Consider the following 26,971-nt stretch of genomic DNA (forward strand, 5'->3'; position numbering starts at 1 on the left):
TCTTTGAAAGACAGGGTCCTGAAAAAGGGACATTTCTTTTTTTGCTGAGTTTATATGCTGCTCATTCTGTTTAGGTGAACGTGCTTGTTTCCTTCCCAGTCCTCATTCAATCAAAGCAGCAATTCGATTTAGTGTACAGTGACTGTATAGTAGAGTGAACATGGTGTCCATAAGCGGTTGAACCGTCGTGGGATTTCAATGACTGGTGTGTTGCTGTGTGTGGTGCAAAGTGAAGTGGTTCCAGTCATGATTGACAGCACAGGGTAGTTTCCTCTCGTGATGGCGTCATAGATGAGGCCTTATTTTCCCTTCCCTGAAACGTACAATAGTGTTAATATTTACAGTAGGCTACTATTGTCTGTAGTTGGTTTCTAGTCATATTTTAGTAGCTTTCTCCCGTTGGGCCCAAAGGAAGGCATATAGCCTAGATGCTGGAAGCAGCAGGCAGGCTGTGGTGGAGCTTGTCTTGGCTCATCATCGTTGTAGAGCTAAGTGGGTGGTGATCAGAATGATGATCCACACCCTGCTGTTGCTAAGACGGCTGCATCGCGCTCTGCTGATTCTCAACCACATTCAACAGAGTACTTTCAGTACGTCACACACGCAAATTATGCAATTTAATATTTGTATTGAAATTCTTTATTTTCATTATGCAACTGTTACAGAGCTATTTAGTGAGACTGTATCCCTTAGGGGTATGACATAGTACTGCATCTTAACAGTATAGCTACTGTGCAATCACGCTCATCCTGTATCTACACATAAAAATCATGTGTAAAGCCATACCAGCAGAATTATCTGGATATTGAGCAGACCTCTGATGCCAATTATGAAGCCTCTAAACCTCATTCATTAAGTCATGTTAAATCTGAGGGACATGAACAGCATGGTCAAGGTCACCGGTCTTGTTATTTTTTAAATGTTCGTAGCCAGAGCTTTTACAGCAGAGCAACTGGAACTATCACAGACTAGTACTGTTACAATCCACATAAGCCCCACACTGTGGATTCTTCAGCCAGTTCCCAGAACAACCCAGTATGCAGCAGAGACAGTAGAACTAAGTGATTGATGGTCCTAACTCTGTCTGAACTCCACCAGGATAAATGTTGAATGTCAGATCCAAATCCGCAACACCATGAAGGAAACGCAACAGGTGTCACAAGGGAGGGCACTAAATTTCAACCTGTCCTCTGTGTGAACTTAAGGAAAGTGTTGAAGTAGATACAGAACATGTTTGCATCACAGAAGCCTCCTTACTAACAGATCAGTAACACCCACACCCTCTTTGATAACTGCCTGTTTATGCATCCACCACAAAGATAATGTGGTCAGTGTGTTTCTGCCTCATACAAATTAATATATGGAAGCGACAATGTGCTATGAGCTTTCCATATCCACCAGGAAGATGAATGGGAGTTCCTGTATGTTAGTCAGAGTGTGACATAGACCATCTCTGAGTGGTAATATTACAGGGACCCATCTCACAGTTTGCTGACAATGTGTGGTAGAGTGAGAGGGTTGGACATTCCGGGGAACCCCCCATCGAAGGCTGCGTTCAGGACCTCGTCCAGGTTGCTGGCTGTTACAAAGTCCAGCTCCTTCCGGACGTTAGCTGGGATCTCCTCCAGGTCCTTCTCATTGCGCTTTGGGATGATGACACACTTCACCCCGGCCCTGTGAGCTGCCAGGACCTTGTCCTTGATCCCTCCCACCTGCAGACAGAATTAGGGCTGGCACAATTACTGTATAATTGACGGTTATGGATGAAGACAGTTATGAAAATAAAATAACCTTGGGGGTTTTTGGGGACAAACTGCTGCCCGGGCATTCGTGCGGTTGAGTCAGTTTCTGAGATAACTTGGACTCTTAACGCGATGAAACTTTGTTGCCCCTTGCTGAAATAAGTAAGGTGTTGTAGCAAACAATTAATAGAATGGGCTTGGAACCTCTAACCCTGGCAATTTGACTGGTAAACTCACAATGTCTTCCTGGTATTGTGATGCAATCATTTCCATGGTAAAGTAGAATGCTCATTCAAATGATAACTATAGGGGTGAACGACTCCAGGATTTTGAGTCGTCGTCTTTGGCTGTGCACCACATTATTGCAGAGTCCTACTAGGAACACAAATGTTGTATTCTAAAGAGGACTGGCATGAGCATGCTTCTGCCCATTTGCTTATCAACTTATAAAAGGCCTATTTTGTTTGACTATAGAAGATGTGTAGGAAGTAGATTATTTCAGAGATAATTCAGCTGTGTGCAGCCTTGACAGATTCCCATGGGATGATATGGCGCACTCTCCACGCTGATAAGCCTATTCTTTCATGTGTTGTATACCCCTATTCGGACGGGACTAGTATTGATAGAGACGTTGGTCATGTAATTAATTATTACGAAAGCATGTGTGTTATTCCAGAGGACAATTCACACAGGATTCATTTTTTTTAAATGTGTAAAAAAATATATATATACAGTGCCTTGCGAAAGTATTCGGCCCCCTTGAACTTTGCGACCTTTTGCCACATTTCAGGCTTCAAACATAAAGATATAAAACTGTATTTTTTTGTGAAGAATCAACAACAAGTGGGAACCAATCATGAAGTGGAACGACATTTATTGGATATTTCAAACTTTTTTAACAAATCAAAAACTGAAAAATTGGGCGTGCAAAATTATTCAGCCCCCTTAAGTTAATACTTTGTAGCGCCACCTAATGCTGCGATTACAGCTGTAAGTCGCTTGGGGTGTCTATCAGTTTTGCACATCGAGAGACTGAATTTTTTTCCCATTCCTCCTTGCAAAACAGCTCGAGCTCAGTGAGGTTGGATGGAGAGCATTTGTGAACAGCAGTTTTCAGTTCTTTCCACAGATTCTCGATTGGATTCAGGTCTGGACTTTGACTTGGCCATTCTAACACCTGGATATGTTTATTTTTGAACCATTCCATTGTAGATTTTGCTTTATGTTTTGGATCATTGTCTTGTTGGAAGACAAATCTCCGTCCCAGTCTCAGGTCTTTTGCAGACTCCATCAGGTTTTCTTCCAGAATGGTCCTGTATTTGGCTCCATCCATCTTCCCATCAATTTTAACCATCTTCCCTGTCCCTGCTGAAGAAAAGCAGACCCAAACCATGATGCTGCCACCACCATGTTTGACAGTGGGGATGGTGTGTTCAGGGTGATGAGCTGTGTTGCTTTTACGCCAAACATAACGTTTTGCATTGTTGCCAAAAAGTTCAATTGTGGTTTCATCTGACCAGAGCACCTTCTTCCACATGTTTGGTGTGTCTCCCAGGTGGCTTGTGGCAAACTTTAAACGACACTTTTTATGGATATCTTTAAGAAATGGCTTTCTTGCCACTCTTCCATAAATGCCAGATTTGTGCAATATACGACTGATTGTTGTCCTATGGACAGAGTCTCCCACCTCAGCTGTAGATCTCTGCAGTTCATCTAGAGTGATCATGGGCCTCTTGGCTGCATCTCTGATCAGTCTTCTCCTTGTATGAGCTGAAAGTTTAGAGGGACGGCCAGGTCTTGGTAGATTTGCAGTGGTCTGATACTCCTTCCATTTCAATATTATCGCTTGCACAGTGCTCCTTGGGATGTTTAAAGCTTGGGAAATCTTTTTGTATCCAAATCCGGCTTTAAACTTCTTCACAACAGTATCTCGGACCTGCCTGGTGTGTTCCTTGTTCTTCATGATGCTCTCTGCGCTTTTAACGGACCTCTGAGACTATCACAGTGCAGGTGCATTTATACGGAGACTTGATTACACACAGGTGGATTGTATTTATCATCATTAGTCATTTAGGTCAACATTGGATCATTCAGAGATCCTCACTGAACTTCTGGAGAGAGTTTGCTGCACTGAAAGTAAAGGGGCTGAATAATTTTGCACGCCCAATTTTTCAGTTTTTGATTTGTTAAAAAAGTTTGAAATATCCAATAAATGTCGTTCCACTTCATGATTGTGTCCCACTTGTTGTTGATTCTTCACAAAAAAATACAGTTTTATATCTTTATGTTTGAAGCCTGAAATGTGGCAAAAGGTCGCAAAGTTCAAGGGGGCCGAATACTTTCGCAAGGCACTGTATATTCAATTGACGTATGACTGAAGCGGAGGTTTGTATTCTAGCAGTGAAGAAATATCAACGTCATGTCTAAATGATAATAGGCTACACTGATAAGTCATGCATGGCTGCCAAATGTATAGGTCTCCCCATCATATTTACATTGAAGTGTGATCATAAACCTTATTTTAGCAATCCATGGTAGACTTCCCTCCTAATATAAATGCCCCAGATTCTGCTGATTTGAGCTACTGGACAGTATTTGCATGAGAAAGTGAACTTCCAAAAAGTTTAGCTCAGTGGGGAATCGGGGATGCTCTGCTTTGCGATCTATTGACTAACTAGGACATCAACAGCCAGGGTTTCATTAAATAAGCTATAGGCACAATACCTTTCATTGCCCATTTAGGTCTAATTAAACTGATGTTTTGGCGATGTTCAACTTCAATTCACTGGAACAATTTAGAATAGCTTCGCCCTAGGCCAACTCATTGATGTACAGTCGTGGCCAAAAGTTTTGAGAATGACACAAATATTCATTTTCACTGCTGCCTCAGTGTCTTTAGATATTTTTGTCAGATGTTACTATGGAACACTGAAGTATAATTTTTAAAATTATTTTATTGACAATTACATGAAGTTGATGCAAAGAGTCAATATTTGCAGTGTTGACCCTTCTTTTTCCGCCCTGGCATGCTGTCAATTAACTTCTGGGCCACATCCTGACTGATGGCAGCCCATTCTTGCATAATCAATGCTTGAAGTTTGTCAGAATTTGTGGGTTTTTGTTTGTCCACCCGCCTCTTGAGGATTGACCACAACTTCTCAATGGGATTAAGGTCTGGGAAGTTTCCTGGCCATGGACCGAAAATATTGATGTTTTGTTCCCCGAGCCACTTAGTTATCACTTTTGCCTTATGGCAAGGTGCTCCATCATGCTGGAAAAGGCATTGTTCGTCACCAAACTGTTCCTGGATGGTTGGGAGAAGTTGCTCTCGGAGGATGTGTTTGTACCATTCTTTATTCATGGCTGTGTTCTTAGGAAAAATTGTGAGTGAGCCAACTCCCTTGGCTGAGAAGCAACCCCACACATGAATGGTCTCAGGATGCTTTACTGTTGGCATGACACAGGACTGATGGTAGTGCTCACCTTGTCTTCTCCGGACAAGCTTTTTCCGCATGCCCCAAACAATCGGAAAGGGGATTCCGAGAAAATGACTTTACCCCAGTCCTCAGCAGTCCAATCCCTGTACCTTTTGCAGAATATCAGTCTGTCCCTGATGTTTTTCCTGGAGAGAAGTGGCTTCTTTGCTGCCCTTCTTGACACCAGGACATCCTCCAAAAGTCTTTGCCTCACTGTGCGTGCAGATGCACTCACACCTGCCTGCTGCCATTCCTGAGCAAGCTCTGTACTAGTGGTGCCCCGATCCCGCAGCTGAATCAACTTTAGGAGACGGTCCTGGAGCTTGCTGGACTTTCTTGGGGGCCCTGAAGCCTCCTTCACAACAATTGAACCGCTCTCCTTGAAGTTCTTGATGATCCGATAAATGGTTGATTTAGGTGCAATCTTACTGGCAGCTATAGCCTTGCCTGTGAAGCCCTTTTTGTGCAAAGCAATGATGACGGCATGTGTTTCCTTGCAGGCAACCATGGTTTACAGAGAAAGAACAATGATTCCTTGCACCACCCTCCTTTTGAAGCTTCCAATCTTTTATTCTAACTCAATCAGCATGACAGTGTGATCTCCAGCCTTGTCCTCGTCAACACGCACACCCGTGTTAACGAGAGAATCACTGACATGATGTTAACTGGTCCTTTAGTGGCTTGGCTGAAATGCAGTGGAAATGTTTTTTGGGGATTCAGTTAATTTGCATGGCAAAGAGGGACTATGCAATTAATTGCAATTCATCTGACCACTCTTCATAACATTCTGGAGTATATGCTAATTGCCATCATACAAACTTGGGCAGCAGACTTTGAAAATGTATATTTATCTCAAAACTTTTGGCCACGACTGTAAACTATACTTGAATATACTTTTGGTGAATTTATGAGGTATTTCAAGACAAAACATTGCGAGATACAGATTATCAAGACACAGCCTATACGCACGGTTCCGACTGTTTGCCTGCCCCTCTTGCTGGCTCGCCTGCTCTTTCCCTTCACTATGAAAGATGCCAGTGTGTGTGTTCAGTCTTCGGTCTGTTGCATGTTTGTAGCTTAGCCTACTCATTGATAGCCCCTACTTTAGTAAATATGCAAGAAATTGTGAGATACACCTACACAGTACTGCGAGATACAGCTTTAGATTACCGATGCATAGCTCTGACTGCCTGGTGGCCGACCTGCCTACCTATGTCTGGCTGTTCCCTTCCCTTGCTCGCCCTTTCTTTGCTGTGAAAGATGCAAGTTTGTGTTCTCTGAAGTAGCCTACGGCAACTAGCCTAGTCAGTCTCCTCCATTACAAAAATACTGAATCTTAGGGGTCGATTCCACTATGCATGACACCCAGAAATTGGAGTTGACGGGCAAGCAATCTATTATTTTGTAGTAGACAACCCACCACTAGTTAACTGCTCATGCAATGGAATGTATTTTGTAATGTCAGTTGAGTTGAATCAACAAATCACAGCACATATTGATGGGTACACTTCCTGCTTTGTTCATATGGGTACACTCGCAATGGCCTCCAGTCCACCCATTATGCCGTCATTGACTTGAATGGGGACGCCCATTCTTTTTATTCTATTTCTACTGCAGCACATGCAGTCCGGAGCGGAGGAAAGGATGTGTAGTTGTGTCTCACCGGCAGCACCAGGCCTCTCAGAGTGATCTCTCCAGTCATGGCCACATCGGACCGTACCAGGCGCCCACTGAACAGCGAGGCCAGGACCGTTACCATGGTGACTCCAGCCGATGGGCCGTCCTTTGTGACTGCTCCTGCTGGGAAGTGCAGATGGATGTCTGTCCCCTCAAGAGGATCTGAACCACCGACCACTACATCAGACAGACAGACAGACACACAGTCCTTCAGCCGTCATTGTGTATTGCTTTGATATGGACGTAAATGAGTAGCAAAGCTAAGGCAAAATGCATTTTGTTGTCTGTCTTCTCTCACGGTTGGTCAGCTGGTAGGTCTTGGCATTGCTGCGCAGCCAGCTCATGGCCAGGTGGGCAGATTCCTTCATAACGTCACCCAGTTGTCCAGTCAGGGTCAGCTGGCCCTCACCCTCCATGCGGCTGGCCTCCACAAACATGATCTCCCCTCCCAGGGGGGTCCAGGCCAGGCCGACGGCCACGCCCGGCAGTGTCAGACGCTCCGACACCTGGACACGACCAGGGAGAGGAACACAGTCATCTACACTGAGTGTACAAAACAGGAACACCTGCTCTTTTCATGACCTAGCCTGACCTTGTGAATCCAGGTAAAAACTATGATCCCTTATTGAGTTCACCTGTTAAATCAGTGAAATGATGAAAGGAAGGAGACAGATTAAAGAAGGTTTTTTTTTTGAGTGCGTCAAGAACTGCAATGCTGCTGAATTTTTCACATAACAGTTTCCCATGTGTATCAAGAATGGTCCACCACCCAAAGGACATCCAGCCAACTTGATACAACTGCAGGAAGCATTGGAGTCAACATGGGCCAGCATCCCTGTGGAACGCTTTCGACACCTTGTAGAATCCATGCCACAACGAATTGAGGTTGTTCTAAGGACAAAGGGGGGTGCAACTCAATATTAGGAAGGTGTTGTTAATGTTTTGTACACTCAGTATATACAGACACCTAGGTACTGGATCTGTAGTCATCTACACATCACTGCTATATTAGCCAATAACACTGAGGTGAGAGTAAGAGTATGGGGTTTACTATGTTTTAAAACTAGTTGTAGTCCTCAGTATCCTATGCTCAGTGAGGACTAGAAGAATGCTGTGGTCTGCCTTCCCTCCAAATAACCCTCCTTCTGCTCTCCCTGCTGTACACACAACACAGGCACATTCCAGTCCCCCTGTGAGAGCTCGAGAGCCCCTCACCCCAACCCCCTCCACCCCCAAATCCCATGGGTATGAATGGAATGCTAAGCTACATTAGTAACATAAGTGTGTACTTTCTCCAGCACAGCTACACTGCTTTAAGCCTGCAGCAACAGCAACCTAATCACAAGTTGGCACATTTAGGTGCATCTATAGTACACTAGAGTACTGTTTTAAAGTTGCACCCTTCAAGTCTGCCAACTAGTACGGTTAGAAGTGCATGTGGGTACATAAGAACACTTTGGCTTTAATTCTGCATGACAAGGCTTTTCTATACATGTGCTTCCCACAGTAGAGAATCATCCTGCTGTATTTGCTGCAATCTGCAATGTCATCATTCTCTCTCCAGTGCATCAGTCTTCTCAGTGCAGTGTGTTGGGCCAGACAGTGCCAACCCCTACCCTCTCTCACCTCCATCTCAAAGACGTGCGGCCCCAGGATGTCTTTCAACGCGATGTGGTCGATGACGATGGGCATATCTGGGGGCGCTGCCATGTCTGCCGACACCCCGTCAGGCTCCTCTGCCCTCCTCCCTCGCTTCCCCTCTGACACACACACACACACACACACACACACACACACACACACACACACACACACACACACACACAGAGAGAGGTCAGAGAGAATGAGAACATAGAAAGCAGGTGAGCAAATTATAGAGATTAATAGAAATATTAGCAACAGCAAAAGTTAATTTGAGAGGTTGGAGGAGGATGTAAAACAACACGGTGTGTGTGTGTGTGTGCACATAGTGCATGTCTGAGTGGTTGTTCTTGTACACAACACAGCCTCCCCAGACCTCTTATTATGCACATGCTGATCGCTGGTCATGTGACCTGACTACCAATGCAAAGTGGATGAGGAGCATGGTGTTCCCCTCAACAGAGCTAGTCCATTCAGTGGCAACACTACACTGCAGCACAACACTATTTTACAAACACTTAATGGATAGTTAAAGAGGGGGGATAACTGAGGGCAGTCTTTATGGACTGACATATCTATGTAGTGAGTGAATGTCTAATATAAATCAGCTCTGACAGTCCCTCTTTGAGCTGTCTAGTGCCATGAAAGACAAAACAAAGCGAGGGATGAAACGAAGGATACAACCAGGGGAGAGAGATGGGCAAAGGAACAACAGCCGTGCTCCTAACTGGTCATGTGACAGCTGTCATGAGCCGCCAGTCATGGAGCAGCTGGTAGAGAAAAGAAAGACACAGACACACCCCACAGCACGCACACACTCCTCCTCACAACTCTTTGTTCGGGCTGCCAATAATGTCACCGTTACCTGGCAACAGACAGCCATTTACACAAAGAGCAGAGGAAGAGTGTCATTCTCTCTTTTCATCTGCTGCTGTTTTGCAGTGGGAGTGGTTACACAGAAGCGAGGGGGCTGGGGGGGGGGCAGTCCAAATCTGTTTCAATAGGGCAACAGAGCCATAAAACCCCTCTGTTCTGCCCCCCCTCCCCCCCTCTCTCGGCTCAGGCCGTGTTAACTGCCAGTGTGATTTCTCCTGTTACACAAGAGCTGCTGCACAGAGACACTGGGGGAGGGAAGGCAGGGGGCATGTGGTCGTGAGGCCGTCTGTTAGCAGGATTACCCCCCCCCCCCATACCCTTCAGAGGGGGGATGACGTGTGTGTACTGTGTGTGAGCATGCGTGCCTTTAGGTTTGAGAGGGCATTGTGTATTGGTCAGCAGATTTGTAGTCAGGGACTGCACAACCAACCGGCGGTGTGAATGTGTGAGAGGTGACGGTGCTCACTGGAGGGAAGGAGGGAGCACCTGGTAGTGTACATAGCCATGTCTGTTCCTAACAACTCAATTAGCTCCAGCCTCCAGGGGCAGATATTGTGATTTCACAGCTTGTCTGTGGGGAGTGCTAGTCTGTATTTATGCAGAATACAGCAGGCCACTGAGGCACTGCTGAGACCAGCTCACCACTGCAGTATGTTTGAGGGCAGGGCCTGATACTGTAGCTGTGCCAGTCAGTCAGTCCTCCCTCTTGCCCCACAGAGAGTGGCTTTCCCCTGCTGGTTTTTCTACCTCCGTGCTCAGCTCCCTGAGGGGCGCTCCTCTCAGCAGGCGCGGCCTCTGATTTGGTAACATTGTGACCCTCAGCGACCTTCACTGCCACTGCTCGACATATCGCACCGATCTTCCTCTCCAGGGACCGGACACCGGCCTCACGAGTGTACCTGCGTGCACACACACACACACACACACACACACACACACACACACACACACACACACACACACACAGTTCCGCTATCATCAACCATGATGGTTAAAATGACAGTGTGACTGTTTGAGACATCACAACCTCCCCCCTGGCCATGCTGATAGGTGCTGGCCCCATCTGCAGCATGCTCTGATGTCCACAACACTAAGGATCTATCATGGTCCAAACACACCAACACAGTCGTAAAGAGGGCACGACAACGCCTCTTCCCCCTCAGGAGACTGAAAATATTTGGCATGGGCCCTCAGATCCTCAAAAAGTTCCACAGCTGCACCATTGAGAGCATCTTGACTGGCTGCATCAAGATACGCTACAGAGGGTAATGCGTACGGCCCAGTACATCACTGGGGTCGAATTCCCTGCCATCCAGGACCTCAATACCAGGCGGTGTCAGAGAAACGCCCTAAAAATTGTCACACTCCAGCCACCCAAGTCATAGACTGTTCTCTGCCACCGCACAGCAAAACGGTACTGTAGCGCTAAGTCTAGGACCAAAAGGCTCCTGAACAGCTTCTACCCCCAAACCATAAGACTGCTAAATACACTGAATAAAAATATAAAATGCAACATGTAAAGTGTTGGTCCCATGTTTCATGAGCTGAAATAAAAGAACCCAGAAATGTTTCATACATACAAAAAGCTTACTTCTCTCAGATTTTGTGCACAAATGTGTTTACATCCCTGTTAGGGAGAATTTCTCAAGGCATATCAAGAAGCTGATTAAACAGCATGATCATTACACAGGTGCACCTTGTTCTGGGGACAATAAAATGCCACTACAATGTGCAGGTTTGTCACACAACACAATGCCACAGATGTCTCAGGTTGAGGGAGCATGGGATTGACATGCTGACTGCAGGAATGCCCATCAGAGCTGTTGCCAGATAATTTGTTAATTTCTCTACCATAAGCCACCTTCAACATCTTTTTAAAGAATTTGGCAGTACGTCCAACTGGCCTCACAACCGCAGACCACGTGTAACCACGCCAGCACAGGACCTCCACATCCAGCTTCTTCACCTGCAGGATCGTCTGAGACCAGCCACCCGGGCAGCTGATGAAACCAAAGAATTTCTGCACAAACTGTCAGAAACCATCTCAGGGAAGCTCATCTGTGTGTTCATCATCCTCACCAGGGTCATGACCTGACTGCAGTTAGGCGACATACTGTGGGCAAAGGCTAACCTTTGATGGCCACTGGCACGCTGGAGAAGTGTGCTCTTCCCTGGTTTGAATCCCGGTTTCAACTTTACCGGGCAGAAGGCAGGACCGTGTGTATGGCGTCGTGTGGGCGAGCAGTTTGCTGATGTCAACCTGGTGATCAGAGTGCCCCATGGTGGCAGTGGAGTTATGGTATGGCTACAAGCTATAGACAATGAACACAATTGCATTTTATCGATGGCAATTTGAATGCACAGATACTGTGATGAAATCCTGAGGCCCATTGTTGTACCATTCATCCGCCGCCTTCATCTCATGTTTCAGTATGATGAGGTACGGCCCCATGTCGCAAGGATCTGTACACAATTCCTAGAAGCTGAAAAGGTTGCAGTTCTTCCACGGCCTGCATGTCACCCATTGAGCATGTTAGGGATGCTCTGGATCGACGTGTACGATATACTGCATTTCAGTTCCCGCCAATATCCAACAACTTCACACAGCCATTGAAGAGTGGGACAACATTCCACAATCAACAGCCTGATCAACTCTATGCGAAGGAGATGTGTTGTGCTGCATGAGGCAAATGGTGGTTACACCAGATACTGACTGGTTTTCTGATCCACGCCCCTACCTTTCTTTTTTTAAGGTATCTGTGACCAACAGATGCATATCTGTATTCCCAGTCATGTGAAATCCATAGATAAGGGCCTAATACATTAATTTCCATTGACCGATTTCCTTATATAAACTGTAATTGGTGCATGTTGCGTTTATATTTTTGTTCAGTGCAGTTAACCAAATAGTTACTCGGACTCTCCTTTTGACCACACGCACACGATGCTGCTACTGTCTATTATCTGCCTTGTTGGCTTGTCACTTTACCCCTACCTATATGAACATACACTATATATACACAAAAGTATGGACAAGTCTTCAAATGAGTGGATTCAGCTATTTCAACCACACCCATTGCTGACAGGTGTATACAATTGAGCACACAGCCATGCAATCTCCATAGACAAACATTAGTAGTAGAATGGCCTTACTGAAGAGCTCAGTGACTTTGAACGTGGCACCGTCATAGGATGTCCTCTGTTGCAACACTCACTACAGAGTTCCAAACTGCTTCTGGAAGCAACGTCAGCACAATAACTGTTCGTCGGGAGCTTCATGAAACGGGTTTCCATGGCCGAGCAGCCGCACACAAGCCTAAGATCACCATGCGCAATACCAAGCGTCGGCTGGAGTGGTGTAAAGCTCGCCGCCATTGGCTCTGGATCAGTGGAAACGTGTTCTCTTGAGTGGTGGATCATGCTTCATCATCTGGCAGTCCGATGGACGAATCTGGGTTTGGCGGATGCCAGGAGAACGCTACCTGCCCCAATGCAGTGGCAACTGTAAAGTTTGGCGGAGGAAAAATAATGGTCTGGGATGTTTTTCATGGTTCGGGCTAGGCCCCTTAGTTCCAGCGAAGGGAAATCTTACAATGACATTCTACACGATTCTGTGCTTCCAACTTTGTGGCAAGTTTGGGGAAGGCCCTTTCCTGTTTCACCATGACAGAACCCTGAACTCAACCCCATTGGAACGCTCAACATCAGTGTCCGCCCTCACTAATGCTTGTGGCTGAATGGAAGCAAGTCCCCGCAGCAATGTTCCAACATCTAGTGGAAAGCCTTGCCAGAAGAGTGGAGGCTTTTATCGAAGCAAAGGAGGGACCAACTTAATGACCATGATTTTGGAATGAGACATTCGACGAGCAGGTGTCCATATACTTTTGGTCATGTCGTGTATCTACCTCAATTTCCTCGTACACCTGCACATCGACCCGGTACTGGTACCCCATGTATACAGCAAAGCTACCATTGCTCATTTGTAATTTTCTATACAAAAAAAAAAATTCTATTGCATTGTTGGCAAGGGCCTGTAAGTAAGCATTTCACTGTTTATCTACACCTGTTGTTTACAAAGCATGTGACAATAAAATGTACCAGTGGGTGCCCTCTGTGACCTGTCTTAACCTGTCTGGCTCTGGTAATCTCCCCCTTCTGTCCTGCTAGAACGATAGTCACTCCCCTCCTCTCTCTGACCTGCCACACTCCTAGCATGTGTAAAGCACCCCCGGTGTATGTGTGAGTGTTTGTGTTCGTACTTGCTAATGATGTCCTGGGTGGTGTCCTGAGGTATCTGGAGCTGTTGGGGGGTGAGTCCATGCTGTTCTAGCTGATGGGGAATCAGGTGACGATGAGCTATCTCCACCTTCTCCTCCTGAGTGTACCCTGAGAGGACATCAGATACAGATCCAGAGAATGTAATAAACACCTCTTCCTGACAGGCCATTACCATATTTATCCAGGCTAACACCACATCAATCTCGGAGGGGAATTGCCCACTGTGTCTTGGGGCTACACCATGATTTGTGCTATTAATGTGTTAATGACCAGTTACATTGATTCTACATAAATCAATGGCCAAGACAGGTACTCAATGCCCCTTCAGCTGACCCCTCTGCCCAACAAGATGACCCTTGACCTCTGGCCTCTGACCTTGCACCTGGAGGACCTCCATCCTGTCCAACAGGGCCGGAGGGATGGTGGCCGTGGAGTTGGCTGTAGCGATGAACAGGACCTGGGAGAGGTCGAAGGCCACGTTGAGGTAGTGGTCTGTGAAGCTGTGATTCTGCTCTGGGTCCAGGACCTGGTGGGAGTCAGGCAGACACAGAAGACACTCAGTATTAGGAGCACAGCTAACACTCAGCAACAGGAATGCATATTTCATTATACTCAACTGGTTAGCGACCATTACTAATGAGCTGCATGTCTACCAGCTGCAGATGTAGAAACATTTACACTGTGTGTGTCTGTGAATTGTTGGTTCAGACTTCACACTGCCAGAGGCAATAAACAAATCATTCTGCTTTGCTTCCTCCCCCACATCCCTTCTCCTCCTCCCTGCTCTGCCTCTCTCTATCCCTCTGGGCACCCAAGCAGAGAGAGAGGAAGAAAAATAGAGAGAGAGTGAGAGGGAAAGTGGGAGTAAGAAGGTGGAATGTTGAATGCAGCAGAACAGTGGACCTGATGGGTAATTCTGTGACTGAGCCTGAAGTTTTGGTTTGGCTTGTGGCTCACACAAAGCAGGACTACATTGCCGCGCAGGACTACATTACCGCGCATGTCTACCTTACAGCGCGGGACTACATTACCGTGCGGGACTACATTACCGCGAATGTCTACATTACCGTGCAGGCGCAGGACTACCTTACCGCGCAAGACTACATTACCGCGAATGTCTACATTACCGCGCAGCGCAGGACTACCTTACCGCGCAGGTCTACCTTAACGCGCAGGACTACATTACCGCGCAGGACTACATTACCGCGCAGGACTACATTACCGTGCAGGACTACATTACCGCGCATGTCTACCTTACCGCGCATGTCTACCTTACCGCGCATGTCTACCTTACCGCGCAGGTCTACGTTACCACACAGGACTACATTACCACGCCAGTAGATAAAAGGATTAAAGCAAACAAAGGGACAGAGGGAGCATGTGGAAGCATGCAAGTCGGCTTTTGAACTAGGAGTGTGTGAAAGTGTGTGTAACAGAGAGACAGTGTGTGTGGCATGTCTGAGTAGTGCGCACCATTCCTACTTGTGGGTCAAGCTTGGACTTGAGGCTAGTGGGGCTCTTATCGGAACTAGCTGTAATGCATTCCCAGAGATTAATCTTCTCCTGGTATCAGCAAGGCTATCACACTGCTGCAGATAGGTAGGTATCCCGCTCACCTAAACATAGCGACTCACGTCTTCAGGCCATTACACTAATTGAATTTGAGACTCCTCACATACATTCAGTGGTGAGTGAGTAGGAATGGTGCCACACTCACTGTCTCTCTGTTACACACACTTTCACACACTCCTAGTTCAAAAGCCGTCTTGCATGCTTCCACATGCTCCCTCTGTCCCTTTGTTTGCTTTAATCCTTTTATCTACTGGTGTGGTAATGTAGTCCTGTGTGGTAATGTAGTCCTGTGTGGTAATGTAGTCCTGTGTGGTAATGGAGTGAGGGAGTGAGTGTGGAAACTACAGTGCTCATTTGTCTTCGTCCATCACTGTGATGGGGATTCTTAATCCCTCCTCTCCCATTGTGTTTCCAGGAGGTGAAGTGGGACGGTGATGCACCATAGGAGCTGATAACTCCAGCAGGAAGTGGAGCAGGGCCAGGTGAAGCAGCCGAGGTCACAGACCTACCTCCAGGGGACTACTGGGTCTTTCTAGAGATCAGACAGGTGTTGACTTCATACATGCAGACTTATTTGATACGACTTGTTTCCTCCATCCTCCTCTATATATAATCTACGTAGAATCTTATCCCTCTCTCTGCCTGGCTGTCTGGATGAGTCTCTGTCCATCTCCCTGTATCACTCAATCCCTCACTCCTTTCCTACCTCTTCCCCTTTGTACTCCATATTGTTTGTATCAGAGACCATGAAGCTGCCCCCTGGTCTGGAGGTCCCAGGTTTCTCACCTCCAACAGGGCAGAGGCAGGGTCTCCCTGCAGACTCTTGCCTAGCTTGTCCACCTCGTCCAGCAGGAAGACAGGGTTGTTGACTCCCACCGTCTTCAGCCCGTTGATGATGCGGCCAGGCATGCTGCCCACGTAGGTCCTCCTGGAGACAGGGAGCGAAAGGGCATCATGTCAGACAGAGAGACCAGTACATAGAGGACAGAAAATGGGGTGCAGAAATTAAATGAAAGCAAAACAAGACAGGTGTGCAGTGAGATAATGATAGGACGGAGAGAGAATCAATGGAAGGAGAAAGACTAAAACCAAGGAAGCCAAAACAGGATGCTTAAACAACGTGCTGGAACATGTATATACAAACATTCTTGATCACGTCTCTCTGTTCCTACTCCCAGCCTACAAGCAGCAACTCTAGAGGGAGCCACCAGCACAGATAGTGAGGCACTGGACCGAGGGGGCTGCCTCAACACTGCAGGACTGTTTTGAAAAGATTAATCCACCCAGGACTCATCCATCAACATTGTGGAATATACACTACATGGCCAAAAGTACATGACCGCTCGTTGAATATTTCATTCCAAAATCACAGGCATTAATATGGAGTTGCTCCCCCATTTGTTGCTATAACAGCCTCCACTCTTATAGGAAGGCTTTCCACTAGGTGTTGGAACTTTGCTGTGGGGACTTGCTTCCATTCAGCCACAAGAACATTGGTGAGGTTAGACACTGACATAGGGTGATTAGGCCTGGCTCACAGTCAGCGTTCCAATTCATCCCAAAGGTGTTCGATGGGGTTGAGGTCAGGCCTCTGTGCAGGCCAGTCAAGTTCTTCTACACCGATCTCATCAAACCATTTCTGTACGAACCTCGCTTTGTGCACAGGGGAAATGTCACGCTGAAACAGGAAAGGGCCTTCCCCAAACTGTTGCCACAAAGTTTGAAGCACAGAATCGTCTAGAATGTCATTGCATGCTGTAGCGTTTGGATTTCCCTTCACTGGAACTAAGGGGCCAAGTCGGAACCATGAAAAACAGCCCCAGAACACTACTCCTCCGCCACCAAACTTCACAGTTGGCACTATGCATTGGGACAGGTAGTGATCTCCTGGCATCCGCCAAACCCAGATTCGTCCGTGGGACTGTCAGATGATGAAGCGTCACAGAGGAAGGCATTTCCACCGCTCCAGTGTCCAATGGCGGCGAGCTTTACACCACTCCAACGACGCTTGGCATTGCGCATGGTGATCTTAGGCTTGTATGTGGCTGATTGGCCATGGATACCCATTTCATGAAGCTCCCGACTAACAGTTATTGTGCTGAAGTTATTGTGCTTCCAGAGGCAGTTTGGAACTCTGTAGTGAGTGTTGCAACCAAGGACAGACGATTTTTACAGATCGACTCTGCACCGGTACTCCTTGAGATTGTTATTAATTGTGTTACTATTTTTATTTGCACATTCTTACTTTAACTCTGCATTGTTAGGAAAGGGCTCGTAAGTAAGGATTTCACAGTCTACACCTCTTGTATTCTCCGTATTTGATTTGAATTTACACAAACACTACACTACAGCACAGCACACAAACACCATGTAAGGTGGAACCAGCATGAACCTAACTCACATCCCGGCCCCACACTTATATGTATACACAAGTGCGCTATGCAACCTGAAACCACATCAAAACACACAACAGGCAGCTTCCTAAACTGCAGTGGTGGGTGGTTTGGTGTCACAATTGATGCATGAGACTAGAGTCTATGGATAAACTCGTAGACTGGCTGAGAGACACAGGAAGGACCTGCTGGCTGAGATGTCATCATCCCGCCAAGTCTCCATAGTGACAGGCGAACCATTTGAACATGAAAGATTACATCATGCTTCCACTCCTAGTTTTCCCTCTCAGGATTACTCACATTGTAGAGGGCTGTATACAAAACATTAGGAACACCTGGTCGTTCCAGGACAGACTGACCAGGTGAAACCTTGTTAAAAATCTATATTTTTACCCCGTTTTCTCCACAATTCCGTGATATTCAATTGGGAGTTACAGTCTTGTTACATCGCTGCAATTCCCGTACGGACTCGGGAGAGGCGAAGGTTGAGAGACGCGCATCCTCCAAAACACAACCCAACCAAACGGCACTGCTTCCAAACGGCACTGGACTTACCCTCCCCACTCGCTTAAGTCAGAATATAATATCTATAGGGGTTTCATTTCCTGTGCAGAATACAATTTACAGACACAGCTGCTTGCCTGCCCACCTATTAATCCCCACCTCCGTTCTCTGCCCTCTCCAGTGTACCTGTGCCCGCGGATGTCAGACTGGTCACACACCCCTCCCAGGGCAATGCGGTGGAACTCCCTGCCCAGGGTACGGGCGATGGAGCGCCCCACACTGGTCTTTCCCACCCCAGGCGGCCCCACGAAGCACAGGATGGGCCCCTTGAGGGTGCTCTTCAGCTGCCTCACAGCCAGGTACTCCAGCACTCTCCTCTTCAGCTTCTCCATGGCATAGTGGTCACTGTCCAACAGCACCCGCGCAGCATGGATATCAAGACAGTCTGCAGAGACGATGCGGATCAGGGTTTAATTCCAACACTGTGAATATTGTCAAAGACCTTATCTAATGTCAACCAAGTGATTAAGATAACCATTAATCTAGATCGTAATAACAAGTATTGTTTTATGTCGCTACATGACTAAGCAGACATGGTGTAGTAATGCTGAATCATCTCAGCAAATGTCCCCAATACTCTCAGTGTCTAATGACTGGCTATAGAGGACAAAGCAACCAGTGACAAAATGATATTGAGCTCCCTCTAGTGGTAGAAGCCTTTAATTCCATTTTGAACATAGAGTTTAAAAAAGAGAGCTGTGGTGGACTTCCTCGGGGTACACTTTGGTTTCTACCCGTCCCCCAAAAATATGGATATGTATATTTCTAAGTTCAAAGAATAAAGTGTAAATGAATAAAGAAATGAACCTGAGATTGTAGTGGTGTCATAGTGGTGTACTGTGCATACCTGTGGTACTTTTGCTCCAGGGCAATTCCACCATAAGATCCAGGTAGTTTCGGGTGAGAGCGTACTCTGGCATGGACTGGGGCATCTTCTTCAATCTGTGTAGATTATCATACAGTGCCTTCAGAAAGTATTCACACACCATTACCGTTTCCAAATTTTGTTGTGTTACAGCCGGAATATAAAATGTATTACATTGAGATTTTGTGTCACTGGACTACACACCATACCCCATAATGTCAAAGTGGAATTATGTTTTAAGAAATGTTTACAAATGAATAAAAAATGAAAATATGATATGTTTTGAGTCAATAAGTATTCAAACCCTTTTGTTATGACGAGTCTAAATACATTCAGGAGTAAAAATGTGCTTAACAAGTCAAATAATAAGTTGATTGCATGGACTCAATGTGTGCATTGATAGTGTTTAACATGATTTTTGAATGACTATACCTCATCTCTGTACCCCACACATACAGATAATGGCAAGGTCCCTCAGTCGAGCAGTACATTCCGAAAATAGATTCAACCACAAATACCAGAAGGGCACCTATTGGTAGACATCGAATATCCCTTTGAGCATGGTGAAGTTATTCGTTACGCTTTGGAAGGTGTATCAATACACCCAGTCATTACAAAGACACAGGCGTCCTTCCTAACTCAGTTGCCAGAGAAGAATTTCACCACAAGGCCAATGGTGATTTTAAAACAGTTACAGAGTTGAATAGCTGTGATAGGAGAAAACTGAGGATGGACCAACAACATTGTAGTTACTCCACAATATTAACCTAAATGACAGAGTGAAAAAAAGGAAGCCTGTGCAGAATAAAAATATTCCAAAACATGCATCCTGTTCACAATAAGGCACTAAAGTAAAACTGCAAAAAATGTGGCAAAAAAATTAACTGTCCTGAATACAAAGTGTTATGTTTGGGGCAAATTCAACACAACACATTAATGAGTACCACTCTTCATATTTTCAAGCATGGTGGTGGCTACATCATGTTATGGGTATGATTGTCATCGGCAAGGATAAAAATAAACCAAATTCAGCTAAGCACTGTGAAAATCCTAGAGGAAAATCTGGTTCAGTCTACTTTCCAACAGACACTGAGACAAATTGACCTTTCAGCAGGACAATAAACTAAAACAAATGCCAAATATACACTGGGGTTGGGGACACAAACACACACACACACAATGCATAGTCCGGGTAGCCATTTGATTAGCTGTTCAGGAGTGTTATGGCTTGGGGATAAAAGCTGTTGAGAAGCCTTTTTGTCCTAGACTTGGCACTCCGGGACCGCTTGCCATGCGGTAGTAGAGAGAACAGTCTATGACTGGGGTGGCTGGGGTCTTTGACAATTTTTAGGGCCTTCCTCTGACACCACCTGGTGTAGAGGTCCTTGATGGTAGGAAGCTTGGCCCCAGTGATGTACTGGGCCGTACGCACTACTCTCTGTAGTGCCTTGCGGTCGGAGGCTGAGTAGTTGCCGTACCAGGTAGTGATGCAACCAGTCAGGATGCTCTCGATGTTGCAGCTGTAGAACCTTTTGAGGATCTGAGCACCCATGCCAAATCTTTTCAGTCTCCTGAGGGGGAATAGGTTCTGTCATGCCCACTTCACGACTGTCTTGGTGTGTTTGGACCATTTTAGTTTGTTGGTGATGTGGACACCAAGGAACTTGAAGCTCTCAACCTGCTCCACTACTGCCCCGTCGATGAGAATGGGGGCGTGCTCGGTCCTCCTTTTCCTGTAGTCCACAATTATCTCCTTTGTCCTGATCACGTTGAGGGAGAGGTTGTTATTCTTGTACCACCCAAGCCAGGTCTCTGACCTCCTCCCTGTAGGCTGTCTCGTCATTGTCAGTGATCAGGCCTACCACTGTTGTGTCATCTGCAAACTTAATGAAGGTGTTGTAGTGCATGGCCATCCAGTTGTGTACAGGCACGACCAAGATGACATTGAATGTTCCTTGTTACAGTTGATGTTGCCATGTTACAGTTGATGTTGCCATGTTACAGCTGACTTAAATATGCTTGAAAATCTATGGCAATAATTGAAAATGGCTGTCTGGCAATGACCAACAACCAAGTTGACAGAGCTTGACAAATTCTTTAAAGACTAATGTGCAACTTGTTTACATTCCAGGTGTGAAAAGCTCTTAGAGAGACTTACCCAGAAAGACTCACAGCTGTAATTGCTGACAAAGGTGATTCTAACATGTATTGACTTGGGGTTGAATACTTATGCAAATGAGATATTTCTGCATTTCATTTTCAAAAAATGTGCAAACAATTCTAAAAACATGTTTTCACTTTGTCATTATGGTGTATAGTGCAAAGATTCAGGCCTTAACACAACAAAATGTAGAATAAGTCAAGGAGTATGAATACTTTCTGAAGGCACTGTATGTAATCACGATGTATTAGTGTTGTATTTTTCATTAATTATTTTACAAATGTTAGAATTTTTCTTCCACTTTGACAGAGTATTTGTGTAGACCGTTGACAAAAAAATGAGAAGTACATTTTTATCCCATGGGTTGTGAATTCTTTCTGAAGGCATTGTTTGTGTCAATGCCACTACTATGGAAATATACACACATAATGTACACACACACACTGCAAGTGTCCCCAAATAACCAGGAAGTCTGAATCCATTGGAATGTAAGGTAAATAAACTGTGGGTACCTTTTGAGCTCTTTGAGGCAGACACGCAGGGCAGGCTCTGGCATATTCGCTCCTTTAACCTTCCTCTCCAGGACAGCTGTGTCATCACCATCCTCATCATCACCCTCTTCATCCAAGGAGAACTGACGACCAGGAAGCACACCGCCTTTACGTACAGCCAGCACCTGAGAGACAGGGGATAGAAGAGTGCCAAGCATGAGGCATACTGTATAATCGCTGCATTTCAATTCTAAGCAGGCACTGCCTCTGATCTTTTAGCATGCCCACAAGTGTGACACTTTTTCCTAGAAGAAATGCTAACAGTTGAGTAGTCGTGTCATTCAAGCGTCAGCATGCTTCAGTTCGGCTGGCGGCTAGCCGAATAGCCAAACTGAGCGAGTGTGCTTGCATACTCCCTTAAAAGACCTTCGCTTGAAAAACAAGAAAAAAAGTGACAATAGTACTGTTTGTCCCCTTTGAGAAGCCATAGCCAGTATACACTTCCTCAAACTAGTCATAATTAATCTAAGACAAGATAAAAATTAAAGAGATTTGAGTTTTTGCTGAGATCTTGGTCACGCAATTTTACATCTAACTAAGATGTTAGGTGCAGTATTTCTCAATTAAAAAAATGTGCATGAAAACAAGTCATCTCTCGTTGAATGACAACAAAGACTGTTGAAGAATCCCTACAGTTGACCAATCACGGACGAAGACTTTGGCAACTGAACTTCGGCTGGCCGCGAAGTTGTGTGTGCCAGAACAGCCCAAAAAAAAAAACTTACTGGAGTCCAGAACGAACAAAAACGTTCCCGAACTGTTATGGCTGGGAAGCATGCGAACGCCTTTACCCTTTTGTCATCGTCTAGTCTTGGTTTTCTGGTCTTCTGCAGCAGTTTGAGACCCTCAATCTGTCTGGTCAGCAGGGGAAGAGTCTTCTTAAAACGTTCCTCCAGACTCACTGCATCCAGAACCTGCATGTCCACATACATATCACTGTAAGTGTATAACTGAAAGCAGGAAGAGACGCATATAGCTGATACATTCATGCCCTTACACAGGGATGTGAATCATAAAATATTTGACATTCCTAAAAACGACACGGTACGTGAATGAACAAGCACCCACAGACACACATTGCTCTACCTGGAGCTTCTCTTTGTTGGAGGTATGAATCATAGAAGCCAGGACATCAGGCAGGGTCTCCCTGGGGAGGCTGTCCAAGAGCCTTCTCAACTTGGCCACCACAGGAACAGACATGTCCAACATGCCTACCAACTAACCCAGACACACAGAGAGGGAAGACAACATAGTGAAGAAACACAGTGGACAGATATGAAACACGGACAGGGGTGGGGATCAGAAATCAAGGTCTGTGTGGACAACAGGCAGTACATCTGTCTACGTAAACACATACCATGACATACATTACATAGGTGGATAATATTCTGTACATTTACAGAAGCGTAGCCTAGCCTATTACCCACATTGGAGGAATCATCATTGGCTATGCTAAAAGAACATAAAGTCATAGCTTCTGGTCCTGTGTGGCTCAGTGAGTGTGGTGCTAACACGAGAGCTGTGGGTTCGAGTCCCGATGGGGTCAAATACTAAAAATACATACATTCACGGTTACTGTAATATTAGTGGCTTTGGATAAAAACATCTGCTAAATGGTATATTATTTTTATAGGACACACATACAGTAGATTATATTACTGAACGTCAGGGATGCTGCTCCTGCACTGTCTGTCACACCCACCTGCACAGCGGCCTGGTAGAACCTCTGGGACAGCTCCCCCAGCTCTCCATCTGGCCCGGCTGCCTCAGACATCTCGTCTGGGCTGGTGTACTGCTCCAGCTTATCCAGTTGCTCCACCTCAGCCACGGGGAAGGGCCCCTCCTTCAGCAGTTGGGCCACGCGGAAGCGACACAGCCCTGTGATGAGCAGTGTGTAGTGGGGCTTGGGCCAGTTACTGCCCACTACCTGTACCGCCAGCCCCGCTGTGCCAATACTAATAAGGGAGTGGTAATTACAGAATAGTATGAGGCGAGGAAAAACATAATTGTCCTTCCCAAATGACACCCTACTCCCTATACAGTGCATTACGGAAAAGGGTGCCACTTGAGTTGCAGTCTCTGACCATAACATCTACAACACAGCTAGTGTACAGACAGTCAAATCCAAAAGAGTAAGATACAGTGGGGCAAAACAAGTATTTAGTCAGCCACCAATTGTGCAAGTTCTCCCACTTAACTTCAACTATGACAGACAAAATGAGAAAAAAAATCCAGAAAAATCACATTGTAGGATTTTTAATGAATTTATTTGCAAATTATGGTGGAAAATAAGTATTTGGTCAATAACAAAAGTTTCTCAATACTTTGTTATATACCCTTTGTTGGCAATGACAGAGGTCAAACGTTTTCTGTAAGTCTTCACAAGGTTTTCACACACTGTTGCTGGTATTTTGGCCCATTCCTCCATGCAGATCTCCTCTAGAGCAGTGATGTTTTGGGGCTGTTGCTGGGCAACACGGACTTTCAACTCCCTCCAAAGATTTTCTATGGGGTTGAGATCTGGAGACTGGCTAGGCCACTCCAGGACCTTGAAATGCTTCTTACGAAGCCACTCCTTCGTTGCCCGGGCGGTGTGTTTGGGATCATTGTCATGCTGAAAGAGCCAGCTACGTTTCATCTTCAATGCCCTTGATGATGGAAGGAGGTTTTCACTCAAAATGTCACGATACATGGCCCCATTCATTATTTCCTTTACACGGATCAGTCGTCCTGGTCCCTTTGCAGAAAAACAGCCCCAAAGCATGATGTGTCCACCCCCATGCTTCACAGTAGGTATGTGTTCTTTGGATGCAACTCAGCATTCTTTGTCCTCCAAACACGACGAGTTGAGTTTTTACCAAAAAGTTATATTTTGGTTTCATCTGACCATATGACATTCTCTCAATCTTCTTCTGGATCATCCAAGTGCTATCTAGCAAACTTCAGACGGGCCTGGACATGTACTGGCTTAAGCAGGGGGACACGTCTGGCACTGCAGGATTTGAGTCCCTGGCGGCGTAGTGTGTTACTGATGGTAGGCTTTGTTACCTTGGTCCCAGCTCTCTGCAGGTCATTTACTAGGTCACCCCGTGTGGTTCTGGGATTTTTGCTCACCGTTCTTGTGATCATTTTGACCCCACAGGGTGAGATCTTGCGTGGAGCCCCAGATCGAGGGAGATTATCAGCGGTCTTGTATGTCTTCCATTTCCTAACAATTGCTCTCACAGTTGATTTCTTCAAACCAAGCTGCTTACCTATTGCAGATTCAGTCTTCCCAGCCTGGTGCAGGTCTACAATTTTGTTTCTGGTGTCCTTTGACAGCTCTTTGGTCTTGGCCATAGTGGAGTTTGGAGTGTGACTGTTTGAGGTTGTGGACAGCTGTCTTTTATACTGATAACAAGTTCAAACAGGTGCCATTAATACAGGTAACGAGTGGAGGACAGAGGAGCCTCTTAAAGAAGCCAGAAATCTGGCGTGTTTGTAGGTGACCAAATACTTATTTTCCACCATAATTTGCAAATAAATTCATTTAAAATCCTACAATGTGATTTTCTGGATTTTGTTTTCTCATTTTGTGTATCATAGTTGAAGTGTACCTATGATGAAAATTACAGGCCTCTCATCTTTTTAAGTGGGATTACTTGCACAATTGGTGGCTGACTAAATGCTTTTTTTGCCCCACTGTATGTGATTAATGTTGTGCCAGAGAAAATTGTGAATTATCAATATGATTTAACATTGGCATCCTACTTCAGTTGTTGCAGTTATTAAAGCATAGGAGGGACACATATTGCTACTTAGTAACCAGTGAACTAACATGGTTGTATCCTGCTAAATGCAAGGTTAAAGTCCATCTGAAGTTCAAACGACCATTCTAGAACAACTTACAGGAGAAAGCATAGGGAAAAAGTTTAAATTCCACTTTCAAAAATGTAAAGCATGATTTAGCTATCAAGTTAGTCCTATTTTCAAGAATCAATTAAAGGAATTCTTATTAAGAAATCATAACATCGCTTACTGATAGCACCACCATCGTAAAGATTTCGGAACATTCAAACAACATCCAGTGATATAATAGACAGGACATGGCATAGTTTCCATTGAGTGAAGTTCAAGTACACTAGCTAGCTTTTCTCAATTCAATGGGACATTTAACTGACAGTGGTTGTTGTACAGCTTGCTAACTTAGTTACATCATAGCTCTACTACCGCTTGACTACAACAGGTAGCTGTTAGGCCTGCACTTGGCAGGCACAAAGACATGTTGAGATGTCATGTAAAATAGCAGAATTAGCTAACTACTGTTACCTACCTATGCAAGGTGGGGAGATCTTCAGTATCGTATTCAGGATCTCGGGTGTTGGGGATCACGCCGATGATGGTGCTCTTCAGCGAGGTCCCCTTCAGCAGTCTGTTCTTCACCAGATGCATGTTCCTCGCCGTTTCAACACTGATCCGCATCGTCGAGCCTGGCAAAAGCACCCCTTCATGGGTCAACAGCAGAGGCAGTCGACTTGGGATTTGGATACCGCTGTTGGATGACATTATTTGATGTTTTCCCAGCTACCGATCTTCAGGTCAATATGGACAAAATGTATAGTACTTCTTTCTACATCGGGTGACAGACTAGGGCGAATGTCACAACATTGCAAACTACGGCGTGCAGTAGGGGACAAACGACCTCTGCTGGTCAAATGCATTGACATGTAAGCGCAACGCTCAATTAATTGCCAGTGGAGTTTTCCGACGAGAATGTTTCTAAATTGATACAGTACAATGTTGTTTCTTAAAAGCTCTTAAGGATCCGCCCCTTTTTTTTCAATTTTCGCCTAAAATGACATACCCAAATCTAACTGCCTGTAGCTCAGGACCTGAAGCAAGGATACCATTTGAAAGGAAACACTTTGAAGTTTGTGGAAATGTGAAAGGAATGTAGAAGAATATAACAACAGATCTGGTAAAAGATAATACAAAGAAAAAAACAACTGTTCTTTTGTATTGTTTTTGTACCATCATCTCTGAAATGCAAGAGAAAGGCCAAAGTGTATTATTCCAGACTAGGTGCGGTTTAGATTTTAGCCACTAGATGGCAGCAGTGTATGAGTTGTTGACTGATCAAATGAACCATTGCATTTCTGTTCAAAATGTTCTATCAAGACTGTCCAAATGTGCCTA

At 45.4% G+C, this 26,971-nt stretch overlaps 1 protein-coding gene and 1 long non-coding RNA gene across 3 annotated transcripts; one reads left to right on the forward strand and one right to left on the reverse strand.

Annotated features, from left to right (window-relative positions):
* Positions 1 to 621: 621 nt before the first annotated feature.
* lonp2 (lon peptidase 2, peroxisomal) lies at positions 622 to 26,490 on the reverse strand. Of its 2 annotated transcripts, none has more exons than XM_042301493.1 (15): positions 26,109 to 26,490; positions 23,499 to 23,751; positions 22,883 to 23,014; positions 22,588 to 22,710; positions 21,758 to 21,921; positions 19,067 to 19,161; positions 18,346 to 18,604; positions 16,049 to 16,190; positions 14,066 to 14,216; positions 13,672 to 13,798; positions 10,055 to 10,311; positions 8,522 to 8,655; positions 7,194 to 7,401; positions 6,882 to 7,072; positions 622 to 1,712 (listed from the first exon to the last, which is right to left on the reverse strand). In XM_042301493.1, the coding sequence occupies exons 1-15, from the start codon at positions 26,339 to 26,341 to the stop codon at positions 1,482 to 1,484; spliced, it is 2,700 nt and encodes an 899-aa protein (XP_042157427.1). In that variant the 5' UTR covers positions 26,342 to 26,490; the 3' UTR covers positions 622 to 1,481. The 2 variants fall into 2 exon arrangements, with proteins under 2 accessions (XP_042157427.1, XP_024235115.2); XM_024379347.2 differs by having other exon boundaries at positions 10,160 to 10,311; positions 26,109 to 26,487.
* Positions 14,228 to 18,474, forward strand: LOC112218507. The gene is made up of 3 exons (XR_002948629.2): positions 14,228 to 15,289; positions 15,678 to 15,809; positions 18,341 to 18,474. It is a non-coding gene; the product is annotated as an uncharacterized LOC112218507 (long non-coding RNA).
* Positions 26,491 to 26,971: the final 481 nt, after the last annotated feature.

The sequence above is a fragment of the Oncorhynchus tshawytscha genome, linkage group LG19, assembly GCF_018296145.1.
Source record: "Oncorhynchus tshawytscha isolate Ot180627B linkage group LG19, Otsh_v2.0, whole genome shotgun sequence".
NCBI classification, from domain to species: domain Eukaryota; kingdom Metazoa; phylum Chordata; class Actinopteri; order Salmoniformes; family Salmonidae; genus Oncorhynchus; species Oncorhynchus tshawytscha.